This window comes from Lissotriton helveticus, assembly GCF_964261635.1.
Source record: "Lissotriton helveticus chromosome 1_1 unlocalized genomic scaffold, aLisHel1.1 SUPER_1_unloc_26, whole genome shotgun sequence".
NCBI classification, from domain to species: Eukaryota; Metazoa; Chordata; class Amphibia; order Caudata; family Salamandridae; genus Lissotriton; species Lissotriton helveticus.
In genome coordinates, this window is record NW_027611666.1 from 1,435,768 (window position 1) to 1,461,539 (window position 25,772).

Sequence of the window (25,772 nt, forward strand, 5' to 3'; positions counted from 1 at the left end):
AGAATGATGCTACAGCAGCATCTCCACGAATTCCTTCATACCGATTTAAACTCAGATTAACGTGAGTTATTGCCTTACATAAGGGCAAAAGGAGGGTCTGTGGTTCTGAAAATCTGGACCCTGTTGTTACCCCGATATCGAGGTCCAATACCCATGTCACAAAATATCAACGTACCATGACGAATTTGGTATCAACGAACCGGTAATGATTAGGACATCATCCCTATGCATTTGCGTCGTGATTGAGGCATGCCAACACCCTTAAACCATTGTTTCCGTTCCGACCCCTTGGACTCCATTTTGTAAACGGCATCCATCTTATATCTTGCCCTCATGATAAGTCAATTAAAGGTCGAGCTTGATCTAAAAGGACACGTCCACCTTCCCTGACTTCCCCCTGACCTGTCCCAACTGACTCCATTGCCTTTAGCCGAACCTGTTTGGGCAGCTCCTCGCCCAGTGGCCGAATACGATAAGCATCAATGCATAACATGCCATAAACCATTCACTACATTCAGATCATGTTTTCTACACACATACACACCTGTCCACGCTCCTTGTTTATGGCCAGTTTTATGACTAGGAGGTGCCTTCCTTTATTGGGGTTTCATCGATATCTGATGAGAGTTCCGGGACTGGCTGGGTAATCTATCACGAACTGGACATCTAAAATGTGGGCTTGCTTACATGACTTCGCTCTTTGTATTATTGTAGAAATATGTGTATAGCCATATCATAAACTAAAGAATTCTTGCTTGGAGCTATTGTTCGTGTATATAAGGAGAAGGCTGGTTCTGTAAAAACAAACAGTCTCCTGAGAACACACGATCCGTGTTGTCGTGCTTCTAGGACACATGTTACTTGGTAGCTGCCAATAAAACTTGATCTTTGACTGCGACTAGAAGACTTCGTGTTTCTGTGGTCCGGAACAAGGGAGAACTCAGAGGTCTTCGGGTGTTATCCCCTGGCACCACCGGGTTCCTAAAAACCCAGTACCTCACTCCTAGTTGTCTACGCACCTCTTTACATTCCATATTGAACCACTGTGGGCCTTTCCTAGGATAGACTCCCTTGGCCTTATGGCATCTAATGAAATAAGTGCGTAGCTTGGCAAAAAAGCTAACATGGGTACCGATCACCGGGTCAAGAGCCGCTGAGTTTAGCATGTATACTTCCAACTCTGAAATCGCCCCTTCAACATCTAGGGATATTGAAGCTAAAGATTCGGGGTGCTTGAGTATATTTGCCCATTTTAGGCGTCTCATGTCGTTTGATGGAACCACATCCTTGTGAGCAAATTACTCTCTGATCGCGTGTGTTCCCATTGTGGTACCAAATCTAGAGTTGCACACAGGGGGTTGTGGTCCCTCTCTGGCCGCTCTCTTACTACCATATCCCATAATGTATGCCACAGTCGCAGATTGATTAATAAGTAGTCTATGCGACTGGCTCAAATGCCATTGTTGAAAGTATTTGCTCCATACCTATCGGATGTGGATCTGACATTCGCCGCCTGTGGTCCCTTCTCTAGATAAGTGGCATTGATTTGGATTGCCATGTCAGACCATTTTTTAATTGGTGGCAGTTCTAACTTTAAGATCCCCTCATTGCTCATCAGCATCTGCAATAAAATCACAATATTGTATTGTATTGTATTGTAATTGCATTTGTATAGCGCTTACTACCCCATACGAGGCGTCGAAGCGCTTTTTCGGCGAGTAGCAAGCTACTCCGGGACCTATTGAGGATTAGTGTTGAATTAGTATAGTAAAACATGCAAGTAACTTTTAAGTGGTGGATATGTTAGTCAGTTATTTGGATTCGGAAGGATAGCAGAAGGATAGAAGAGGAAAGAAGGTTTGTATTTATATAGCACTCCTAACCCCTGATGGGGGTGTTGAAGCGCTTTTTTTGGCGGGTAGCATGCTATTCCGGAAACCCATAAAGGATTAGTGGTGAATTAGTATGGTGAAACATGAAAGTAATTTGAGTGGTGGATATTAGTCAGTTATTTGGAGTGCAAAGGATAGCGGAGGGATAGAAGGGAAAGAAAGAGTTGCATTCATATAGTGCCTGTTACACCTGATGGGGTGTTAAATCGATTTTCTGGCAAGTAGCAGGCTACTCCGGAACCAAGAAAGGATTAGTGTTGAAAAATTATATATATGAAATATGAAGTAATTTGAGTGGTGGATATGTTAGTCAGTTATTTGGATTGAGAAGGGTTGGGGAGAGGTAAAAAAGGAAAAAAGGTTTGCATTTATATAGCGCTTGTAACCCTGATGAGGTGTTGAAATGCTTTGTTGGTGAGTAGCACGCTACTCTGGAACCCATAAAGGATTATTGGTGAATTATTATGGTGGAATATGGAATTAGAGAAGTGAACATGTTAGTCTGTTATTTTGATTGAAAAGGATAGTGGAGGCATAGAACAGTGAAGGATTTCTCTTTTAGGTCATAGCAGTAGGAGGAGGCTTTTGGATGAGTAAAATGTGTTTTTAGAGGGGAAGAGTCAGAGGGAAGAGTTTAGAAAGTTTTCTTTTGGGGGATCGGTATAGTAAGAGAGGTGTCTGTTGATACAAGGTGGAATAGAGTAGGAGAAAGGATTATTTTGTGAAACATAGTAGTGGTATGGGGGTTGGGATAAAAGAGAGTGGGTGTAGAGGATATATTGATAGATGTATAGGGTGAGACATAGGGTAGTGAATTGGAAAGAGTAGTAGAAAGAAGTTTGAAATGAGTCAGAAAGTTGGGCTCGAAGAAATATTGAGAGAAGTATAGGCTGAGAAATAGGGTAGTGCATTGGATATGCTAAATTAGAAGAAAGTGATAAATATATAGATACATAATTAAATTGAAAGTATATGGATGCATAAAGGAGGTAAGTATATGCAGATTAAAGATATTGATAGAGGTACAGGATGAGAAATAGGGTAGTGCATTGGGTATGCTTTTTAAGGAGAAAAGTAACTGACACATAGATCCAAGTACGTGGAGGTACATAGATGCACAATGGAAGCAAGTACATGTAGACCAAAGATGACTTTTGTCTTTTTTGTTGTTTTATAATATAAGTGTTGTACATGTTTATACAAAGCAATAGACAAAGATAGGCACATATCTATAGTGAAAATAAATGTATATCTACAGAGTGACAAATACGTAGGGTGGGTATTAATGAATGGCCAGCATTCGTGGCACTGGTCCCGGCCAGTCTCTAACAGGTTTAAACAGGCACTCACCCATGTCCTCTCCACCCTTAGCTCCGACTCCCAAGCGGCGATGCCCTAAGCCTTGGCTGTTTATAGCCCTAGTAGTCAGGTGAACCCCTTCAGCCATTGGGAACCCTAGCCCAAACACTATCTAATCACAACACTAACCCTAAACTCTAGAACCAATTGGAGACCAGGACCTTACAGCCAATCATGACCTTAGTCCAAGCACCCAATCAGTTTAGAAAACCCTGATCTCTACGTCCAATAGAGGCCCTAGCCCTACCAGTAGTCTCAACCCTAGTCCAAGCAACAAATGGCACAGGAAGCCCTAGTTCCTATTTTCAATTGAAAGCCTAACCCTACTCTTAGTCCCACACCTAGTCCAGGAACCAATCACACCAGAAGCTCTAATCGCTACTTCCAATTAAAGGCCTAACCCTAGCCCTAGTCCCACCCTAGTCCCAACAACCAATAAGACAGGAAGCCCTAGTCGTGAATGCAGTGCAGTAGTGTGTATGTGATGTGAGTTAAAATTACCAATGGGAAGCAAAACTATTTATTCGTGCCTCTCAGAGATCAAGACATAAAAACAGTGCAAAACGACAGTCTTAAACAAGTAACTGTCTAGATGTGAAGGGTCAACATGTTTCAGCAATTAATGGATAACGTGTCCTATGCCTTCGTCAGGACCTTAAGTATTGCTACTGGGAGTGAGTGTTATAAATACACAATATATAATGTGTGTAAAGAGTTGGAACTGATACAACCTCTTTATCTGTAAATAAGGATAACAGTTCCTCTGTAAATGACGATTTCCCGTCTTTTGAGAGGATAAGACCTCGCCTCACCTGGCCACTGATCAGGACATAGGAGGCACCGCTCTCTCCGTCGGTACCTCTGTCGGTTCCAAAAGCCCCAGACGGCTTTTGGAACCGCCAGAGGTACTGACGGAGAGCAGTAGCAATACTTACGGTCCTGATGAAGCCATAGGATAAGTTATACATTAATTGGGCAATGGTGCCCGCTTGTTTGCATTTGCAGCCGGCCCTGCACGCTCCCACGTCAAGAACAGCCGCCGCCCCACACAGCACGTGCAGGACACGCATGCTGTGTGGGGCGGCAGCCACTCCCAAAGAGAAATCCTGCATGGCGCTGCAAATACAAACAAGCGGCGTCCCACGAGTGCTGTGTGGGCTGCATTTCAAATAAGCGACAGGCGTTATTAAAGTGGAAGGGCTCATGGCATGCTGCTGCAAATACAAAGAAGAAGGGCGCCAATGCTGTGCACTTTGTCGTGCCTGCTTTAGCAAGACTTGAATTAATATGTGAGAAGTCGGCCTGGCATATTCTGTCCACTATTCTTGTACCTTGCACCAGTCCAAACGACCCTTATTGATGATAGGTTACAGACAACCTTTATTGAAAGCTATCCTTCTGCTTCGGAGCAGCCTTCAGGCTATGTATTGGAGGAATGTGAAGCAGCTTGTTTTACCAGTCGATAATCTCGTGAATGACCAAATGAAAGGAGAACCACACAAGGGATACATATATAAAATGTATGTATTTATTCTAAACACATCCCTCTAGTCTCTTTATGAGGCTAGAGTCAAAAGTACATACAGAAAACTTAATAACACACAGTAAATTAACACAATATATGTTGAGCCCTAGGGTCGTACCAAACCATATATTAATAAAGTGGTATAAGAACCACAACTTTGATAGACACAAGGCCTAGAGCCTGTAGAAGTGCTGGGCCCACCAGGAACCACCCAAGGTAGTGACGCAGGGGACCCACAGGGGACACGTGCAGTGTCTGAACACAGCCACGGATCGCCGTTAACTTCAATGGGGAATGTCGCGGTTGGAACTTTAAAGAAAAGGGACACCTAGTGGAGGACTTTGAGCAAACCCCTTTAGACTTAAGGGGTTCTAGAGCCAACACCCACAGGAGCAATGGAGTACTCGAGTTACCTCACCCTGGGAAGCCGGGTGCATAGGTATCTTTAGGTGTTGGGAATCGTCGCTGTTTCCAATGGCGATCTGCTGCAAAGTGCTACTGCAGTCGAAATGGAAAGTGTCCGCAGTGATCCAAGCCTGGATCGAAGATGAGAAGAACCTGAAAGCAGAGGGGACAGAGTGGGTCACTAGCCAGTGACCAGGGGCACGATAGGCAGATACCCACCGATGTTAGGTGATTTCAGGTGAAGGAAGTGAAGCTTGACACTTCAGCCACGAGGACCAGGTAGCGTCAACGACAACCAGGAGCTAGATTTGTGCTGTCCCATGAAGGATGTCGAGTGCTGCGGTATCGGTGCCCGGATTGGACCCAACAAGCTGTGGCAACAACAACCCACGCAGAAAGGAGAAAGATACTTCGGTGCGGGCCAGCAAGGTCCGAGGGACTCACCACTTGGTGGGGAGTCAGGGCACATCTAAAGCAATCAGAGAAGCCTAAGGAAAATCAGAATTGACTTCACAGGGACCCACCAGTCAACGGACTAGGGATCGCAAAGGAGCCTCGAGTGGAAATGCAAGAATCGGGCCCACGGAACACTCATGGAGTGTGGGCCCACAATCTTCATTGCAGATGGTGCTCGGGGCTAGGGCTACAAGTAACCTAAAGCACGACTTCAAGAGATGTCGAGAAGTCAATGCACTTGCAAATGTGCACGGTGTCTAGGCGTTCCGGATCCACGTCACTCACGAGGGCTGCAGGTCTCAGCTTTGCTGGGGACTCAGGTCAACCTCTGAGAAGTCTGGAAATCCTCTTCCTGGGCTGCAGATACTTCGGAGTCCGTCGGGAGCTTTGGAGATGCAGACCGGCAAATGCTTTGTTGGTGCCTGCCAAGCAGGGCAGTCACTCCTTGACCCCAAGGGAGATTTCTTCAGTCCTCTAGTCTTGAGTAGAGCGTTGAAGTTCCAGGATTCAGTTGCAGAGTTTCGTCCAGGGATATCTAAAGTCCTGTTGCCAGGGGTTCCTTACTTATACGTAAGAAAGGGGTTGGACTAACTCTGGTGACCCACCTAAGGGAGGGTTTGGTAAGAGGGGTGGCTACACCCATTTCCTTTGTCCAGTTTCTTGCCAGAGCAGGGGCTCGTAGCCCCGTGCAACCGGTTTGAACTGGACTATGCACAGGGACACCAAATGTGCCCCCAGTGCAGACTTCAAAGCACTCCTGGAGTGCACCCACCAAGCCCTAATTCCCTAAGGCCTGTCTGGGAGGTGGTTACACCTCCCTGTGACAGGAAACCTATTATACAGGCCTCCCTTGCCGGAATTTCGGTCAGCAGCAGGAGGCCAGACTTGTGTCCGTGGCTGCAGCATCCATTTTGTGATGCCAGGGCTCTTCAAACTGGTTGTACATGTCTCTCCCTCTAAAAGGCTGGAATTCTACCCCCACCGCCAGGACTGGGGGTAGAATGTGTTGACACCAAACACAACATGTTTGAGTATATTGTCAGGCTGCATCACAGAACAGCCCCATAGAATAGGTTCTGAGGCTACAGAGGGGCTCTACTCATGCATAGGCACCCTCTCACATGAAATCAAGGCCTGCCATAGGAGTGACTGATAGGTCTCTATGTGAACTGATTTAAGGTAGATATAGGTAACCTATATCTATGCAGCCTGGGTAAGGTGGTGCATGCACCTTACCCAGGCTGCGCCACCAGTCCTGTGGTGTAATTTTGGAAGGCTTCCGAAGGGTGGCATAATGCATGCTGCAGCCCCTGGTAGGCCTCTGGGGTACCTATGCCCTTAATACCTATTGTACCATATACTAGGGAATCACAAGGGTACCCCAGTAACCAAACTGGAGTGTACCTTTTCTACATGGAATCCATTTTAGGGAGAAAGCAGATAGGCTGGGGTCCTGAATATCAGGATCCCAGCCAAACTAAGTTGAACACCAGCAAAACACCAGGAAAAAAGTGGGGACAACCATGCAGTCCGATGACACCTTCCTACAACAATGTTCAAGAGTGAGGGGCTCAAAAGTCACATTAAAATCCCCCGCAATCAGAATGTTTGAACCACGGTAGATCTAATAAGTGGTCTAAAGGCGCTATAACTTTAGACTTCTTCCCCTTTGAGCCCCTGGCATAAACGTTAGAAATGTCCACAACCCCTTGTTGGCCCCACTTCAACCTGATCGCAACAATATCATTACTCTGTGTTTCAAGGACCCAATATTAAAACCGCCAGCTTGGCGCACCCAGATTACCAATTCACCTGAGGGTCGACCCTTACCCCCACATATTGCAGGGGTATAGACATTTAAGTAACCTAAGCAGTATAGGGGGTCTATTGCCCAGGTTTCTTGAAAACAACAGACATCAAACTGATCAATAAAAGTGAACCAATCAGGGGAGACGGTCTTCATCTTCAATCCTGCTATATTCCAGGATAACATGGATGTCCCATGGGCAGCAGGTGAACGTAGCCGCTGTCCGCTTGTAACATCAATAAGTACATCATTTGGGCCCGATACTCTTACAGGTTAGGAGGGTGCTTCCCGAGAGGCAGTAGCCTCCCTTCCTGGATGAAGACAAGGGAGTTGAGTACCAGCTAAGGGTAAGAGAGGGGATTCCATAATCGTATGGGGAGCAAAAAGACCACCTAGTTTGTTCTGGGTATTACAAAGCAGTCAATCATTAGCCTCAAGAAAGAAAAAAACTCTTAACCTCGAAAGTGTATTTTCTAGTGTTTAGTGGCACGTACTTGTTCTGTAAGAACCGTCTGAATGGGATCAAGGAACAATCTGGGGGAAAGTACGATATTCCAGGGAAAGAAGATTTTCTGCAACATTAATCTCATTCAGTGTAAGCTCGATACAATCTAGTGATTAGGTTCGGGAGGTAAACCTGGAAGCCCTTGAGATGTCTTCGCGAATTACAGAGCGACAGCCTCTAACATGGCGTATCCAGTGTATGACCTTGCTGGTCAGGGAATGATTATTTTCATGGCCCTTGCTTGGGTCATATTTGGGTACGTTAATCATGTCAATTTTGGGAGGAAAATGGATATTAGACAGCGCAGGTAGTGGTGCGTTATGGTTTTGTGTAAAGCGCTGTGATGGGGGTGGTTCGGTGGGTCCAGTGACCAGTGGGTGTGCCAACTTTGGGGGTACACTACTGCAATTTGCATGTATTGGGCATGACTAGGGGCTATAGGGCGCTCGGTCCTGGAGGGTGCTGGAACCACTATACGTGGCATGGCTGCGGGGGCTAGCTTGCAAAAAGATGCCAACTTGGGAGCTTTACCTACAGTGGGTATCTCCCGCTCTGGATAAACCACCTGATGAGATGTAGAGTCAGTGGGGAAGGGTCCTTATTCAATATCTGATTTACCAGGGAAGTAAGACCCTTAATTATGGTTCTCATATCCTTGACCTCTAGTCTGAGAGTATTAATGAGGTGTATTTCTTGGGGAACATTGGTAGATCTACAATCTGGTTCTAGGATAAATGTCTCGGGATGCTGTGTTTGATGAGGTGGTTGACACCTAGGCCCCGTTTCGGTGTCCTCCTCCAGCAATTCAACCAGTGGTAGAAACCTATTAGTGTACGGGATTTCCGACTCTGTCTTCTGTAGGTCACTCCCAGATGACTTATTTGAGGATTGGCTATCACTTCCAGCATCTAGGTTTCCCTCACAGCCTATGTCTGGGCACCCTTTTTAGGTCAAGCCTAGAGCAGCCCATGCGCTGCTCTAGGAAAACGACATTTTGGAATTGCTGTGGACTTTTCTCGCCCTTGTGCGTGAGAAAAGGCCTACGGCTTTCGGTCACGAGCGGCGGCACGCAGTGTGCCATCTGTTTTGTGTCACTTTTCACACCAGCGCACGCGCACCACTCGCAATAGACTCGCAACAGCAATGTCTGGTAAGTGAGACCTAAAAAGGAAAGTGCCCCACTTCAAACATCTACAACTTTCACTTTTCTGTACTTTAAATCCATTAAAATTGTATATTTGAAGTGTAGGGATACATTATAAGGGAGTATTTGGTTGATACCGATTTTTACTTTATTAGTGGGTTTTTATTCCGTACTAAATAAATAGCTGAACCTTTTGAAATGTAATTCACTAAAAGGGCAACCTAAGCCAGAGTCTCGTAAGAAAACAAACACAACGGGACAGTGTCTGAAGTGCTGATGTGGAAGAGGCTATCCATAGCCTTCTTTCAATGGAAATGGGGCAGGACAGTGAGTCGGCGTTCATCCTCTGGTGGCCAATCATTCTTTTACAAATTTTCCCTTATCACTTTGGCTGGTGGAGGGTGATTTTTGCTTGCCCTTTCCTCCTGTCCTGCTTGCTGGATTGACAAACTTGGAAGTGATTGTCCGGGCATCATTAGGCCATCAAGTATTTTGGGAGCTTCTTCCTCTGATGTTGCCCATAAGCCAAGAGCATGGAATGAGATCAGGCCCTGGTGGCAGCCAATGTGCTTTATTCCTTTCTCTTTTTAGCTAAAATTCTGGTGCCAGTCACACCCTTTGTTTTCGTCCTAGAGTTTGACTTAAGGTGTTTCTTATTCACTATTTTCAAAGTCAGTAGAGTGTGACAGAAAATGTTGCTTCAAGCACGCCTTAACAGCTTGTTTGATCATCAGAGTAATATGCACCATTATTTTCAGGGATATCTCATGTTGTTCCCTACTTAAATTAAAGTATCAAACAGTGATGGGCAAAGGGTAATAAATGTTGGAGTTATCTTACTGGGTCACCCCGGTTTTGGAACTGACGCTGTTGTTTTTTTTGTTTTGTTTTTTTTAAAAAACCTTTATTGAGATATGCAAGTTGTTACATGCGCAGGCCCACAACCACAGGGGCCGGCCGCAAACGAATCAAAGAAACCAGGATTCGGACAAAAATCAATTAAAAAAGGATAAGCAGTACGACTACCACACGTGGTCATGGGCACCTCAGGGCAAGAGGATACATTAGGTTTTCTTTTTTTAATTATAAAGAAGAAGTAGCGGCGGCTATCTCAAAGGCATCAAACCATTAAGTTTGAGAAAGAAGAGATGAGGGGGACATACTCCGCAAAGCAATCAAAATCAGGTGAGAACCCACACAGCCATGCGAACAATACGGTCGCCGAGGCAGCCACAGGGCAACAGGCATTACGGCAGCAAGCAATGTAGCAGAGCACCATCCCATAAACCCACCCTCTAATGACAGAAAGGCATAGGCAAGTGGAGACGCCTGATAGAAAAAGGAGAGGAGGTAAAAGAAACCGCCAACCCTACTGGAGAGACAGAGTACCCTCCCAAGTACAGACAGAAAAGAAAAAAGGACCATAGAACAAAACAAACTAAAACAACAAACCCCCCCCCACACCCACCACCCTGCACACTTGTAATGGCTACGGCCAACCCCACTAACAGCGTGCCTGTCGCCCAGAAACTGCCCCACAGAAGGGAAAAATATAAAATGGAGGAGTAGAGCGACAAACACACTCCCGGACACCCATACCCTCCACCATTGGCGACCTCCCCAAAGCATATCCACCAACCATTAGAAGCAAGAAACAAGTGTCCAACTGGGGAGGACATCAACCAAGACCACCCATCTCCCGGTGAAGCCCAGGCGAGTTCAAATCCGCATTAAGACACATATCGCCCAAGTGACAGCAATTACGAGGGAAAAAATACAACAGTCCATTCGAAGCAATGGTGATGTGTCAAAGCAGGATACCAGATGAAGTCAGCCCTGGCCAGTGCGACTCCGCATAGAGCCCCATGTTCTCCAAATCACGATAGGCAGGAGACAGTCAAAATGTCTGCGGAGGTGCGGGGCAGCTAAATCCGAACAAAGACCAGGCACAAAATGGCGGAGGAATACAAAGACACTGAACCTGGAAGAAGGGAAAGAATGGAGACAAATTGCACACACAAATTGCAACAGCAGCAATGTTGTTTACTTAATTGAATGCACCTGAAAAAAACAATATGTAGGAATGACCACCCGCAAGATCAAGCAACGAATCTGCGAACACCGCAGCACCATTCGCTGTAAAAAAAGTGCAACCAGACTGACTGACCACTTTCTAGAGAAAAATCACATGCCAAACGACATGATATGGACTATCATTGAACAATTACCTACTGGGCCAAACCTACAGAAACGTCTGTATGAAAAAGAACAAAGATGGGTGTACAGACTGTCCACACATATCAATGGTCTCAACGATAACATACAATGGGCTAATGTCCTGTAAAACACTCCCTTCCCAGATGTTTACAATATGCCTTTACACTCCAGGCACTTCAGGACTGTTAATTCTTAGCCCTCTTAGCAGCCGCTTATTAACTTCCCTTGTCTGATATAGGCTTTTGTTCTGCTACGTCTGTTTTTCCTCACATGAAAAACTTGCGAAAAGCTTTACTATCTTGAACTGAGACACGTCATGTGCTTTATTGACTGTGCCTCCTCAAATGAGAGTCTCTCAGAAGTAATAAGCATCACCCCCCAGATCTCCTCTGAATCATTTACTTGTGGCGCTACTTCCCCCTGTACTAAATTCAATCCAACGCATACATCGGAGTACAAACGTCACCCCCTAGATCTCCTCGGAATCATTTACTTGTGGCGCTACTCCCCCCTATACTAATGCATACACCGGAGTACGAGCGTCCTCCTGGTGACGTAACTATGGCAACTCAAAATTCTGCACCCGCGAGGCTTCCGTAGTAAACGCCTGAGCTTCGGCGTGGCGTCATCACGCCAGGCCGGCCACGCCCATCACATCCTCGATGGCGGCCGCCTTATCACCGGCCCGTCTTCAGTCCTATTACGGGCACGTGGAGGGACTCCATAGGTGCATTGCCTTGTTAGACCTGCGGAAACTGTAAGTAGAGACCCTCCGCACCTCCAGGCAACATGAAACCCTATGCCTCTTGACTCGAGTTTTTCGAGTGCCTTTAATCCCTTGATCAGGCACTCAGCATTTTTCTACGCCTTATCTTGCAGAATATGTCTTCAAATACAGGCCTTCCCTCCCTTATCCCGTGCTGCCCAATGACCCCTCATTAGGAGTAAGCCTTTCTACTTTGTGGTTGATGTTGTGTTTGTTCGGTATTGTCATGTGTTGAATCAAGAGACAATTATCACACTTCGCTATGTCCTTCACCTATAATGACATGATTGTTGCATAGTCACGCACCTATAGATTTCGGATGCGTGTGAATGACTAATTAATCTCAGATTACTACCACAAAGCACACTACGATTGATAGGTGTGTTAGGAAGACATTGAGGCTTTTCTGCGCCAATAATTGATTACGATATTTTTTGAGCTGCACTGTGCACCCCAGGAATAATGCCCTATAATAGTCCGCATGAACTCAGTATGGGATGATTCATGAAGCACAAAGACAGGAGACTCCGTCACTTCACTACGTTGCAGGCTTGTAACAAGTTTTATTGTGATTATTACCTTTCTCTCTCCACAGGTCTTTTTAGGATAACCACCACCGGGTTATACCTTTATTTGTTAGTTTTTTCTGCCTGGTACCACGAATTTTGTTACCTAGGCACAAAGGAATGTCGGCACGGAAGGGTGTTAGTGTACCCTGACCACCCGTTTCTTTGATTTGGTCCTGAAGAAAAAACGGTAATTCCCATTACGGTTTGAAACATGTAGACCCACCACATATTCTCCAGATACATTTGGTCATAAACATACCTGTTATTGTATCTACACCCACATTTTATTATTGTCCAGTAGTCTTAAGAATAAAGTTTTTTCCAATAAGTCATACCAGGACAATTTTTAACTCACCTACTTTTTTCTTTTTCACACCCATCACTCACATACCAGCTCCACTGTAGTTCAGGTGTTGTAGCACACCTTGATGGCACTCGGTCATCGAGGTGGCCCCGATGATGAAGCATGTCACCGACCAGGTCGGTGAGTGAGGGGTTATTAATAACCAAAGAAGGACTTTTCTTCTTTTTGATATTGAATCATCCCGCCGGAATCGCTCTTTGAGCACCTTTTCTGGTGGTACTCCTTATTTTGTTAATTAAGATACAAAATGGCGGAGTCCACAGAGCCAGCAGGGCAAAACGGAAAGGAAATGTCGACTTCTCAAATATTCTCGGAAGGACTTTTTACTGCGATCAGGACCATGGGCAGCGAAGGTCCGCCGGGCAGGGAGCACGTAGGGAAAACCATCGGTAGTTGCGGGTGTAGCATAAATCGGGCCAAAAGAATCTTAAATGAGCCAAGGCAGGCCGCCGCTCGGGAACCTCAGAACGATGGGTCAAGTCCTCCACCGGTATCAACGGATGCAGGTCACATGTCACAGGGTCGTCGTCCGGTCCCAGGCAAATGTTTTCCAGCTTTACCGCGAGGCGGAAATACGTGACGGTAAGCTGGATATGGAGCGCCCCTATGGCGGCCATGATGGACCCCAACAATGGTGCGCCATCCGTCCCCTCCATCCCCCGGGCCACAGGGACGAAGCAGGACTCGAGCCCCGGACTCACTTCGGAGGCTCTAGGCACACACAGAGCAGATGTAAACTGCGGGCGCTCTCACCACCGGCAAACACTACACCCTCTTCGGCCGCGGGGGACAGCCCTTCGACCCCGTCTCCCCAGCAAGGTCTCCGGGCGACGTCCCCGGACCGCGGTTCAGGATGATCGCCGTCCGTCACGATAACATATCTTCGTCGCCTATTAAAGACTGGATTGCGATGCAAAGTCTCAAAATCCGAAGTCGGAGGACCGGACTAGACCCCGGACTCACAGCCGCTGTCGATCTACTGCAACCCGGGTGGGCCGGAAATCGAGGTCCCGGCGGCAGCCCTGGAATAGGCCAAGAACAAAACACGACAGAACTCTGTCACCCAAGCAGTTAGGAAGACCGGGTTTGCACTTACGGTGTCAGGCAGACTTCACACACCCAGGCGCCCGGTGGTGGTACAGGATGAATAGCAGGGTATACGAGCCGCCGGCGGAGGTCGACGGAGCCGGGAGCTTATGCGGCCATCTTGGATCGTTGCGTAGCTCCTCCTCGACGCTGTTGGTTTTTAAACAATCCACTGGTACCCTGTCAACCATTAACCAGTGGATGTGCGTTGACCTTTGAAACCATGTACGCATGCGCTGCTCTAGGAAAATGACCTCTTGGAATCGCTCTGGAAGCGTGTGAAAAGGCCTACGGCTTGCGGTTACGAGCAGCGGCGCGCAGTGTGCCATCTGTTTTGTGTCAGATTTCACACGAGTGCGCGCACCACTCGCGGGACGCTGCAGCTTCTAAAAGTTCTGAGTTTGCTCCTGAAACTGATGCTCAAGGGGCAATCTTTCTTACCCTGGTTTCACCCTTTCTTCCACCCTGTTCCTTAAACCTGCTCTTCTGTGTTCCTTATAATGTTCTATTATCTCTTCCCATCTCTTGTCCTTTATTCGAACTAAGCCCCCCCTCTCTCTAGTTCTCACGTTTACTAATTAGACGCATTTGGTTTTAATTCACTGTAAATCGAGTCAAATGATTCGATTCAGTCACTGTGCCGCAGAAGGAGTCACACACCAGAGTTAGTATTCTGTAAGAACACAGTCAGTTCAGTAAATGAAATAAACCCAACAACACAGAGAATTGGTCACCCCATCCAACAGACGAGAGGCTGCGCACAATGCTCGCACAAGTGAAATGCACTCATTGTCTGACATATTTAGCACTGAACCTCCCTGATTGGCTTTGGTTCAATATTTATCTACATATGTGGTATCTGTAGAGCGCAAACCTACCCTAAAGGCAGCTGAGCACTATACACGGGCAAAGGTAAAGGAAAGTCCATGAGTGATCGGAGGGGTGTCTGGGTTCAGGGAACAGAACAGAAGTCTATTGTTATTGCATTGTGATGTAGTGTTATTTTTTAAGGTGACTTGTGTTCTGCACTATGCTAAACTCGAGCAGAATTAAGGGTGTTGTCCCCAGATCCTGGGTGCATGCATAGATGGAGTCCGCTTTGGGGTATCACGATAGATACCACATAATTACATTGCACTAAATGCAACATACACTCCAAATAATAGCACTTAGTGCAACATGATTACATGCCACATAAATACACGCCACATAATTACACTCTACTGAATAAAACACACTCCACACAATACCACTCAGTGCCACATAATTATATGCTACATAATTACATTGCACTAAATGCAACATACACTCCAAATACCACTCAGTGCCACATAATTACACACCACATAATCACACTCTACTGAATGCAACATACACTCCACACAATACCACTCAGTGCCACATAATTATATGCTACATAATAACACTTCACTCAATGCAACATACACTCCAAATAATACCACTCAGTGCCACTTAATTACGCACAACATACTTGCACTCCACTCAATGCAACATAAATACACTCCACATAATACCACACAGTGCCACATAATTATTTGATACATAATTACACTGCACTCAATGCAACATATACTCCAAATAATACCACTCGGTGCCACATAATTACTCTACTGAATAAAACATACACTCCCCATAATACCACTCAGTGCCACATAATTACACGCCACATAATTACACTCTACTCTATGCAACATTAATACACTCCACATAATACCACACAGTGCCACATACTTATATGCTACACATTAAATTTCACTCAGTGCAACATATGCTTCAAATAATACCACTCAGTGCCACATAATTATACACCACATAATTACACTACTGAATGCAACATGCCCTCCAAACAATACCACTCAGTGCCACATAATTATATGCTACATAATTACACTGCACTCAATGCAACATACACTCCAATTAATGCCACAAAATTACACTCCACTGAATACAACATACACTCCCCATAATACCACTCAGTGCCACATAATTACACGCCCATAATTACACTACTCAATGCAACATAAATACACTCCACATACCACTCAGTACCACATAATTACAAGCCACATAATTGCACTCTACTCAATGCAACATAAATACACTCCACATATTACCACTCAGTGCCACATAATTAAACACCACATAATAACACTCTACTCAATGCAACATAAATACACTCCATATAATACCACTCAGTGCCACATAATTAACCAACATAATAACACTCTACTCAATGCAACATAAATACACTCCATATAATACCACTCAGTGCCAGATAACTACACGCCATATATTTGCACTGTACTCAATGCATCATAAATACACTCCACATAAATGCACTCTATACCACATACCACCAATTAGCATAAATGCACTCCACACCATGACTCAATTTTCCTAAGCATAATTTCACTCAACACCACAGTTCCAGGCCACACATTTAAACTCCACATTTCCAAAACACACTGCTTAATTACACACCAACCAAACAACATGTTTCAACTCCACAATCCACAACATACCTCCAATCCACACCATATATTGTCACCACCTGAGCACTAGTCATCATTCACCACCACCATTTTGTATCAGTGCATCACCTAATCATCACGTCAGTCTGCCCTGGAATCTGTTGATTCTCCCCTAGTGTCCGTCCGCTGCTCGTGTTCTAATTAAATTACTGTTTTCCAACCTGCACTCCCCCGTTATTTATGTCCTGCTTTCCCATAATAAAAAAATTATAACAAACAAGCATGAGAACAGGCAGGAAAAAGTTGCCAGCCGTGCAAGTACAAAAAAAAAGAAGACATTTTTTATGTTAAAATCTTTTTTATCAGGTTTTTCAGTTGTATATAATGTTGTCTTCGTTTGTATAAACTTAACAAAAATGCTTAACACTTTTTATTATAACTTTTCAACAAAATTCACAGCAGCCACAACGCTGTACAACATAGCCAAAAGTTCTGGCTAAACACATAAGGTCCCAAAGGCGAGACCCATTGGCTATGACAACGCTTGTTTTAGGGGGTTATGAAACATAGCTGGAATAGCTAATTGGCGGGCCGTAGTAGGGTTGTTTAAACTAGCTGGTTGGGTAGAGCGTTGTGGGGATTTAGTATTTGCTACATGGGTGGTTGTATCTGTCACTAATATGTCCTCGCACTCGCTAATGCGGGTGTCTATCCTATCCAGTACACAATTACTCCCTGCATGTTTCTGTATCTTCCTAGCCTTTTTCCCTTTACTATCCCTCCCGCCCCTCCCCCACTGCCCTCCATAGTTTTCCCTTTCCCCATGCTACCTCTATAGTGCAAGTTAAGTCTAAAGCAACCTGTCTACACGATCAGCAATGAACAGGCCTCTTGGCCCCGTGGACAATGAGAACCCTCAGGCCACCCTTATACCGGCCCCACAAACCCCTCAGGAGAGAGAGCGTAATTATTTAGAATCAAAGAGAGTAGTTTGGGCAATGCTGGGAGATAACCGCGTTAACAGTACCTTGACTAGTCCACGACAGTTCTTGAATGCCCAGCGAATCTGAGTAGGCAAGATGCCTAATGCCAGTGGAAAGGGGGGGTAGCCCTGCCCTGCCTCTTCCTGGCAATGAGGGCAAGGACGGGACAGCCCTTGGCCCAGGCTTCGTCCGCGCGCGTCCCGCACTGCGGGGTGAGAGGCAGCGCTATAAGCGCCGTGACATCAAGGGATGCTGGGGCAGGCAGTCCTCACACTGAGGTTGAGCGCCTGGATAGGCTGATGGCAATAGCGGCGTTTCCGACGTGGACCCTGGGACTCCTTTGCTACCAGGGTGCTGCGCAGAGCTTGTGGTGTCCCTTGCTGGTGATAAGATAGCTTGCTCCCCTAGTGCCTGGCCTGTGCTATTGCATTGTTTGCATCAGATTCACCTAGTGCCTGGCTTGTGTTATTACATTGTTTGCCTCGGATTCTCCTAATGCCTGGCCTGTGATATTGCATTGTTTGCGTTCCGTTTTCCTAGTGCCTGGCCTGTGTTATTGCATTGTTTGCCTCGGATTCACCTAGTGCCTGGCTTGTGTTATTGCATTGTTTGCATCAGAATCTCCTAGTGCCCAGCCTGTGTTATTATATTGTTTGCATCAGATTCTCCTTGTGCCTGGCCTGTGTTATTGCATTGTTTGCGTCGGATTCTCCTAATGCCTGGCCTGTGATATTGCATTGTTTGAGTCCCGTTTTCCTAGTACCTGGCCTGTGTTATTGCACTGATTGTGTCATATTCTTGCAATGCCTGGCCTGTGTTATTGCATTGTTTGCATCACGTTTTTCTAGTACCTGGTCTGTGTTATTGCACTGTATCAGCGGCTTTTGGTATGTTATTATTCCAATAGTTGCAGCTTTTCTAACAAACATGGTACCTTTTATCCCAATCAACTGCATCTGACTGCAAGGACACTTCCTGCAGTAACAATCTACTTCCTATTTATGTGGCAACAGACAGCACAACATGTCTGCCAGAGATGCTGTAGGGTCAGAAACAGTACATAGGTAAGTAGGTATGATGGAAAACAAACTATTGCGTAAGGTTTTAAATGAAGAAGCTGCTGTGATAGCCGGCAAAACATCCATGTCAAAACAGCAGCAGTAGGACAATGGTACATGTAACAATAATGGTAGATATATTTACACTTCTGTGTAGTGCGTGTCACTTAATGTTCTTTTCTTGCACTCTCATGAGATGGTTTTTCAAGGCAACTCTGAGCTCACTGAGTGTGGAGCTTCCACGAATCTCAGAAACAGGCTGTTCCAAAGACGGTAACAGAGAAGGTTGAAAGATCTGAGTCTTGATCCTGGCAGATGGACCGGTGATCCCTGAGGGGGTGTGGGTGGTCTGTGTGTTGCCACGGCTGTCCAGGGGGTGTAAGAAAATGTCAGCAATTTGTGGAGGGCCCTCTTTTGCGTGAGAACCACCCAGCTTCATGCAATACAGACTTGAGGGTTTGTGTCTGCGCAGGATGAGTTACATTCTGATAGCAAAATGGAGGACATTGTCTAAAGGCGATAGATGTTACCAAGGATTAACATCTTCAGTTACGACAGACAGAGAAAGTCCATGTACCTCGAGGAGCTTGAAAAGCTTTCTGCACTCTGCTGGTGCAGGCTGGATGTTTATTCTCTAGTTGGCATTTGCCAGGGGATGTTCACATACAGATACAGTGGGTTAATTAAACCTTGCAGCAGCACTTGTAGTGTGGACTCTTGGAGTCTTGTAGTATGTGTTAGATGCGGAAGAACTGTCTTAATGTTCTACGGAGCTCAGAAAATCCAGACTTTCCGGACCAGAACCGGGCGCTGTAAGCTGCACTAGTTTCAGGGAGATGGACAGATGTTATGGCGATAGGAAACCCCGACAAACCACAATAATGTTCCACTCTTCCAGGTTAGACGAAACCAAAAATGCTTGAACCAAGGGAGCTGTTGAAAGTGTCAAAGGTGACCTATGAACAGCAAGGTAAAGACAGGAGTTGGTATTTGAGATAATCTTAAGTGAATAGGAAAGAAATGAGAAGTGTGTGAATGGAGTTACTTTCGTTGTATACTTCGTAAAGAGTTACTGGAAATTTTGCAGCCCCGCCTGGTCCATCTCTTTTTCTAAACTCTATTGTTGTTTGAATGAAATCTTGACCGTATGCATCTATCTTAAGCAAAACCTTAAGCACTTGGGAGCTCCGAGCACCCTTACTTTGCTAAGTTACTCAGTGAACACTGTTATATCACCTAGTTTTCAGACATTAATAAGATGTCACCTGATCACCAGAACTTTTAGTTAAATATTTGTGTATTATGAAATATTCCCTACTAAGTTCAAAGGCAGTAAAGAAGAAGGGGCGATTTACTAAGATTTTGCGTCGTGTTTGCGTCACAAAAGTGGCACAAAAGAGTGCAAAATCTTTTTTTCCTAATTTTCTTTCCAGCAAATAGCGTAAAAGTAATGTGAAGCATCGCACTGCACTGCTTCGCGTTACTTTGCACCTTGGGGCCTGCCAATGGTGGGGCATGGGCGTTCCCGTGCAACCACCCATTGGGGCAGATTTATGAGTTCTGGCGCATCTCTGCAAATCAGCAGGGATGCGCCAGAACTGATGTCACGCAATTCCCTCCTTGCGGCACCACAGATGCGCCGCATTTATATTGCGGCGCACCATGGTGCAAGGAAGGGCAGATGCGTGACGCATCTTGTGGTGTACGGGCGGCGCATTGCTGGAGTAGCGTCGCAAGTGCAACGCAACTCCTGCAATGTACAGAGGCCACCCATACATAACGTGGTGCGTCACTCCTTACGCCTGCTTCAAGCAGGCGTAAGGATTTGACCCAGCAGCGTCGTAAAACTGACTCAGTGAAATCTTATAGATTTCACTACGTCAGTTTTACGGGGCTTTCCTACGAGGGAACGCCCAACCTGCGACAGAACGCCCACATGAAACCTGACGCAGGTTTCATGTGGCGCAGGGCTTTACAACGTGACGCATCTGCCTAGATGCGTCACGTTGTAAATAGGTTGCAGGGATGCGCCACGTTTCCGCGTCTGACATAAATCTGCCCCATTGTTTCTCACGCTAAACTCAATTTACCAAATACAGTAGATTGGGTTTAGCGTGAGAAAACTGCGCCCTTTTACACTAGGCGCTTGGAAGGAGAAATGCTTTAATTTCTCCTTCCTTTTCTGAATTTTGCATGCGTGCTACACTGTGCAACATGCATACAAGGTTGGAAAAGGTTTCCCTCATGTCTAGGCATAGTATTTTGTACAGGAAGGGTGTCCTTCCTGTAGAAAACCTATGCTGGGCTCACACACACACGCTAGCGCTCTGGTGCTAAGGTGTGTGCATGGCGCAGGGCTGCTGTAATCAGTGCCGGCGCAAGGGAAAGGGAAGGAGAGAGCCATATCTTTGAAAATATGGTGCTCTCCTGCTCCCTCCCTGTCATGCAGTGCAGCCTCGCAGGGGGAGGCCTGCGCCACATTGCGTGGAGATTTGGTAAATCTCCCCTGAAATATCTTTTACAACCAGATAAATATTGTGATTTCTCATTCTATTTTGTTTCAATTTAGTAATTTTAAATATCTTTACATCCTACAGATAACAAGCCTTGAATGTATGAATTGACCATCAATAATAACGCGAATGCTGTAAATCTTCAATAATAGCAGAAATATTGAGCTACAGTATTCAGGAAAACATCAGCGCAGTTGGCGACAGAGGAACCTGCACACAAACTGACAGATCCCGGATGAAGCATCAAGGGCAGTTCAGTGATTGTAAGAGTCTGAGCTGTGCACCTCCACGCCAAAAGACGAATAAATGACCTTAGGAAAATTAAGGCAACAACAATAACAAACCACCTCCTGAATAAACAAGTGTCAAATACTAACTTTGATCAATGTATCGGTATGATGTGATTACCGCAGTGCTCTATTTTCTAAAATGAAGACAAGCCTTCATTCCGTGCTCTAGGTGAATTGTAAACTCTTTCTGGCCAAACCACAGTAACAAGCGAAAAGCACAACAGAGCGGAGCCAGACAACTGACGGGTAAAGGAAAGAGGAGCTCTTCTATCTACAATACAACAGACTGTCCCAATTTGCACCAGCCAGAAGGAAGATACATCTTTACCTGCAAGCGTCCACAGCCATAATCCAATCTAAAGGCACAATCCCCTACAAAGACACATACTACGTACTAGGAGTGTGGCAAATATTTGGTGGCTATTGTATTTTATTGTTAAAACAGAAATCAAACGTGCAAAATACTGCACACATTTAAAGTGTGTGAGAAATCACAAGTGCTTTATCAGCCATGTTGGCCCATCAGGAACTACAGTCAAGGGATGTAGATAAATTTATACCCGACCCACAGGCACTAACTAAGAAAGAAGAATCATACACATACAGCAAGAGCTTTAGTTTGTCATCACTACTCAAGCTTCATCAGCACACGAGCACAGGACAAAAACCATTCAAGTGCAGTGAATGTGTAAAGTGCTTTAGTCAGTTATCACACCTTCAAAGACATAATCAAACACACACAAGGGAAAATTCATTTAAATGCAGTGAATGTGTGAAGAGCTTTAGTCGATTATCAGAGCTACAAAGTCATCAGCGAACACACACGGGGGGAAAACCCTATCATTGTAGTGAATGTGACCGTAGTTTTAGTTACTCTTCAGCATTAAGGATTCATCTGCGAACGCACACAGGAGATAAACCATTCAAGTGCAGTGAATGTGCCAAGAGCTTTAGTCAGTTATCACACCTACAAAGACATCACCGAACACACACAGGAGAAAAACCATTCAAGTGCAGTGAATGTGGGAAGAGCTTTAGTCGATTATCAAACCTACGAAGACATCAACAAACACACACAAGGGAAAAACCATTCAAGTGCAGTGAATATGCAAAGTGTTTTACTTTCTCGTCACACCTACAAAGCCATCTGTCTAACCACATAGGAGAAAAAAAATTCAAGTGCAGTGAATGTGCAAAGTGCTTCAGTAAGTCATCACACCTACAAATTCATCTGCGAACACACACAGGAGAAAAGCCATTTAAATGCAGTGAATGTGACAAGAGCTTTAGTCAGTTACATCACCTACACAGACATCAGCGAACACACTCGGAGGAAAAACCATACCAGTGCAGTGAATGTGGGAAGAGCTGTAATCGATTAGAAAATCTACAAACACATCAGCGAACACACACAGGGGAAAAACCATACCATTGCAATGAATGTGAAAGCATTTTTAGTCGTTACTCAACATTAAGGATTCATCAGCAAACACACACAGGGGAAAAACCATTCAAGTGCAGTGAATGTGCAAAGTGCTTTAGTCGGTTATCAGACCTAAAAAGTCATCAGCGAACACACACTGGGGAAAAACCCTTTCATTGTAGTGAATGTGACAGTAGTTTTCACAGCTCTTCAGCATTAAGGTATCATCAGCGAACTCACACAGGAGAAAAACCATTCAAGTGCAGTGAATGTCTAAAGAGCTTTAGTAAATTATCAGTACTACAAGGTCATCAGCGAACACACACAGGGGAGAAACCATTCAAGTGCAGTGAATGTGCAAAGTGCTTTGGTCGGTTATCAGACCTAAAAAGTCATCAGCGAACACACACAGGGGAAAAACCCTATCATTGTACTGAATGTGACAGTAGTTTTCACGTCTCTTCAGCATTAAGGTATCATGAGCGAACTCACACAGGAGAAAAACCATTCAAGTGCAATGCATGTCTAAAGAGCTTTAGTAAATTATCAGTACTACAAGGTCATGAGCGAACACACACAGGGGAGAAACCATTCAACTGCAGTGAATGTGGGAAGAGCTTTAATCACTTATCAAACCTCCAAACACATCAGCGAACACACACAGGGGAAAAACCCTATCATTGTAGTGAATGTGACAGTAGTTTTTGCGGCTCTTCAGGATTAAGGCGTCACCAGCGAACTCACACAGGAGAAAAACCATTCAAGTGCAATGAATGTGTCAAGAGCTTTAGTCAATTATCAGAGCTACAAACACATCAGCGAACACACACAGGGGAAAAACCTTTCAACTGCAGTGAATGTGGGAAGCGTTTTAGTCTCTTATCAAACCTTCAAACACATCAGCGAACACACACAGGGGAGAAACCCTATAATTGTAGTGAATGTGACAGTAGTTTTCATGGCTCTTCAGCACTATGGTATCATCAGCGAACTCACACAGGAAAAGAAACATTAAAGTGCAGTGAATGTGCAAAGAGCTTTAGCCGATTGTCACATCTACAAAGTCATCAGCGAACACACACAGGGGAAAAACCCTATCATTGTAGTGAATGTGACAGTAGTTATCGCAGCTCTACAGCATTAAGGTATCATCAGCGAACACACACAGGGGAAAAACCCTATCATTGTAGTGAATGTGACAGTAGTTTTCGCAGCTCTTCAGCATTAAGGTATCATCAGCTAACTCACGCAGGAGAACCATTCAAGTGCAATTAATGTCTAAAGAGCTTTAGTCAATTATCAGTGTTACAAAATCATCAGCGAACACACACGGGAAAAACCCTAACATTGTAGTGAAGTTGACAGTAGTTTTCGCGGCTCTTCAGCATTAAGGATTCATCAGAGAACTCACACATGGGATAAACCATTCAACTGCTGTGAATGTGGGAAGAGCTTTAGTCACTTATCAAGCCTCCGAAACACATCAGCGAACACACACAGGGGAAAAACCCTATCATTGTAGTGAATGTGACAGTAGTTTTCGCGACTCGTCAGCAATAAGGATTCATCAGCGAACACACACAGGAGAAAAACCATTCAAGTGCTGTGAATGTGCAAAGTGCTTTAGTCAGTTATCACACCTTCAAAATCCTCAGCAAACACACACTTGGGAAAAACTATTCAACGGCAGTGAATGTAGGAAGAGCTTTAGTCACTTATCAAACCTCCAAACACATCAGCGAATTTTTATTATTATTATTATTATGCGTTCTTATATAGCGCTCGATTACCCGTAGGCATCTCGGCGCTTGCCTTGGGAACCCGTCCTGGCTTTTTCCCTGTGAGACACCCGTACTGGGCATCCCCAAGGTGAAAGCCAGGCATCCCGCTGCGGGGGGGCCGTAGTGGAGATTAAGCAAGTTGATGCCCAGAGCTGCAGAGTGTGAACCCGTGATTCGAGTAGGCACCGAAACGAGAATTATCGAGTCCGTGGATATTTGGGCTCAAGACCCCGAACACAGAGACTCTGGAAAGAACTTAAGAACATCAAAAATAATATTGACCCATCTGAGGACAAAGACAACAGCAGAACAGTGCAGTTATTGTGAGAGGAATGAATTACGGGAAAAAATTAAATTCAAATTATGTGGGACATTGAAATGCCAGATGATAGAAGACAGGACTAGCAGTAAAGAAGGAAAACAGATAACAGTATTTGCAGAGTTATAAAAGTGTTTGTTTCCAGTGATTGTTCACTTCTGTACACATAGCAAAGCAGCATGATGTACCAGGATACACAGTGGGAGGCTAGCACAATGTGGACTAAAAGAAAAGAAAAATTGTTGATTTTTATTTGGTGAAGAAGAGATACAAAGAAAAACATTCAATCGCACCGGATCACACTTCCTTTAAAAGCAACACTGAACAATACTGGGACTAGCAACGATATTTTCAGCTAACTTGTCGGATTAGTGATAAAACCTATAAACCAAACACACCCAGAGTGGACACGTTGTCAGAGCTCTGGAGATGGGAAGCTTCATTGGTAAAATGTAGATATTACTATTAACAAATGCCGCAGCAGTATATGTGATGAACTAAAGTGAAGCACAGGTGTTCAAGAAATAACCTGTTTTTAGATATAAAAGAGCATATAAGTGTTTTTAAGTAATGTTTGCTGCATCTTTTACACTATGTTATCGGTTGATGGATCAGCTCGTGCCTCGGGCCTTATAACTAAGTGTGACCTGTGGCTCCTCTCCGACATGGCTCTTCCTATTCAGTTTGTGACTTGCCAAACTCTTCTTTTTACCAGAATTGAGCCATTGTAAGCAGTCGACTCTGTTTGAAGAATGTGGTGAAATAGCGAAATCCCACATCAACAGCATATATGTGCCAGGATAATCAGTTGCACTCCC

General features: G+C 45.0%; 1 protein-coding gene across 1 annotated transcript in view; it reads left to right on the forward strand.

The window, feature by feature from the left end:
- The window catches only part of LOC144805804 (uncharacterized), a 41,227-nt gene extending 15,689 nt beyond the window's left edge, over positions 1–25,538 (forward strand). The window contains exon 2 of the mRNA XM_078672284.1: positions 21,226–25,538. Within this exon, the coding sequence (XP_078528410.1) occupies positions 21,943–24,129 (2,187 nt within the window). The 5' untranslated portion in view covers positions 21,226–21,942 and the 3' untranslated portion in view covers positions 24,130–25,538. The remainder of the gene's footprint in view (positions 1–21,225) is intronic.
- Positions 25,539–25,772: the final 234 nt, after the last annotated feature.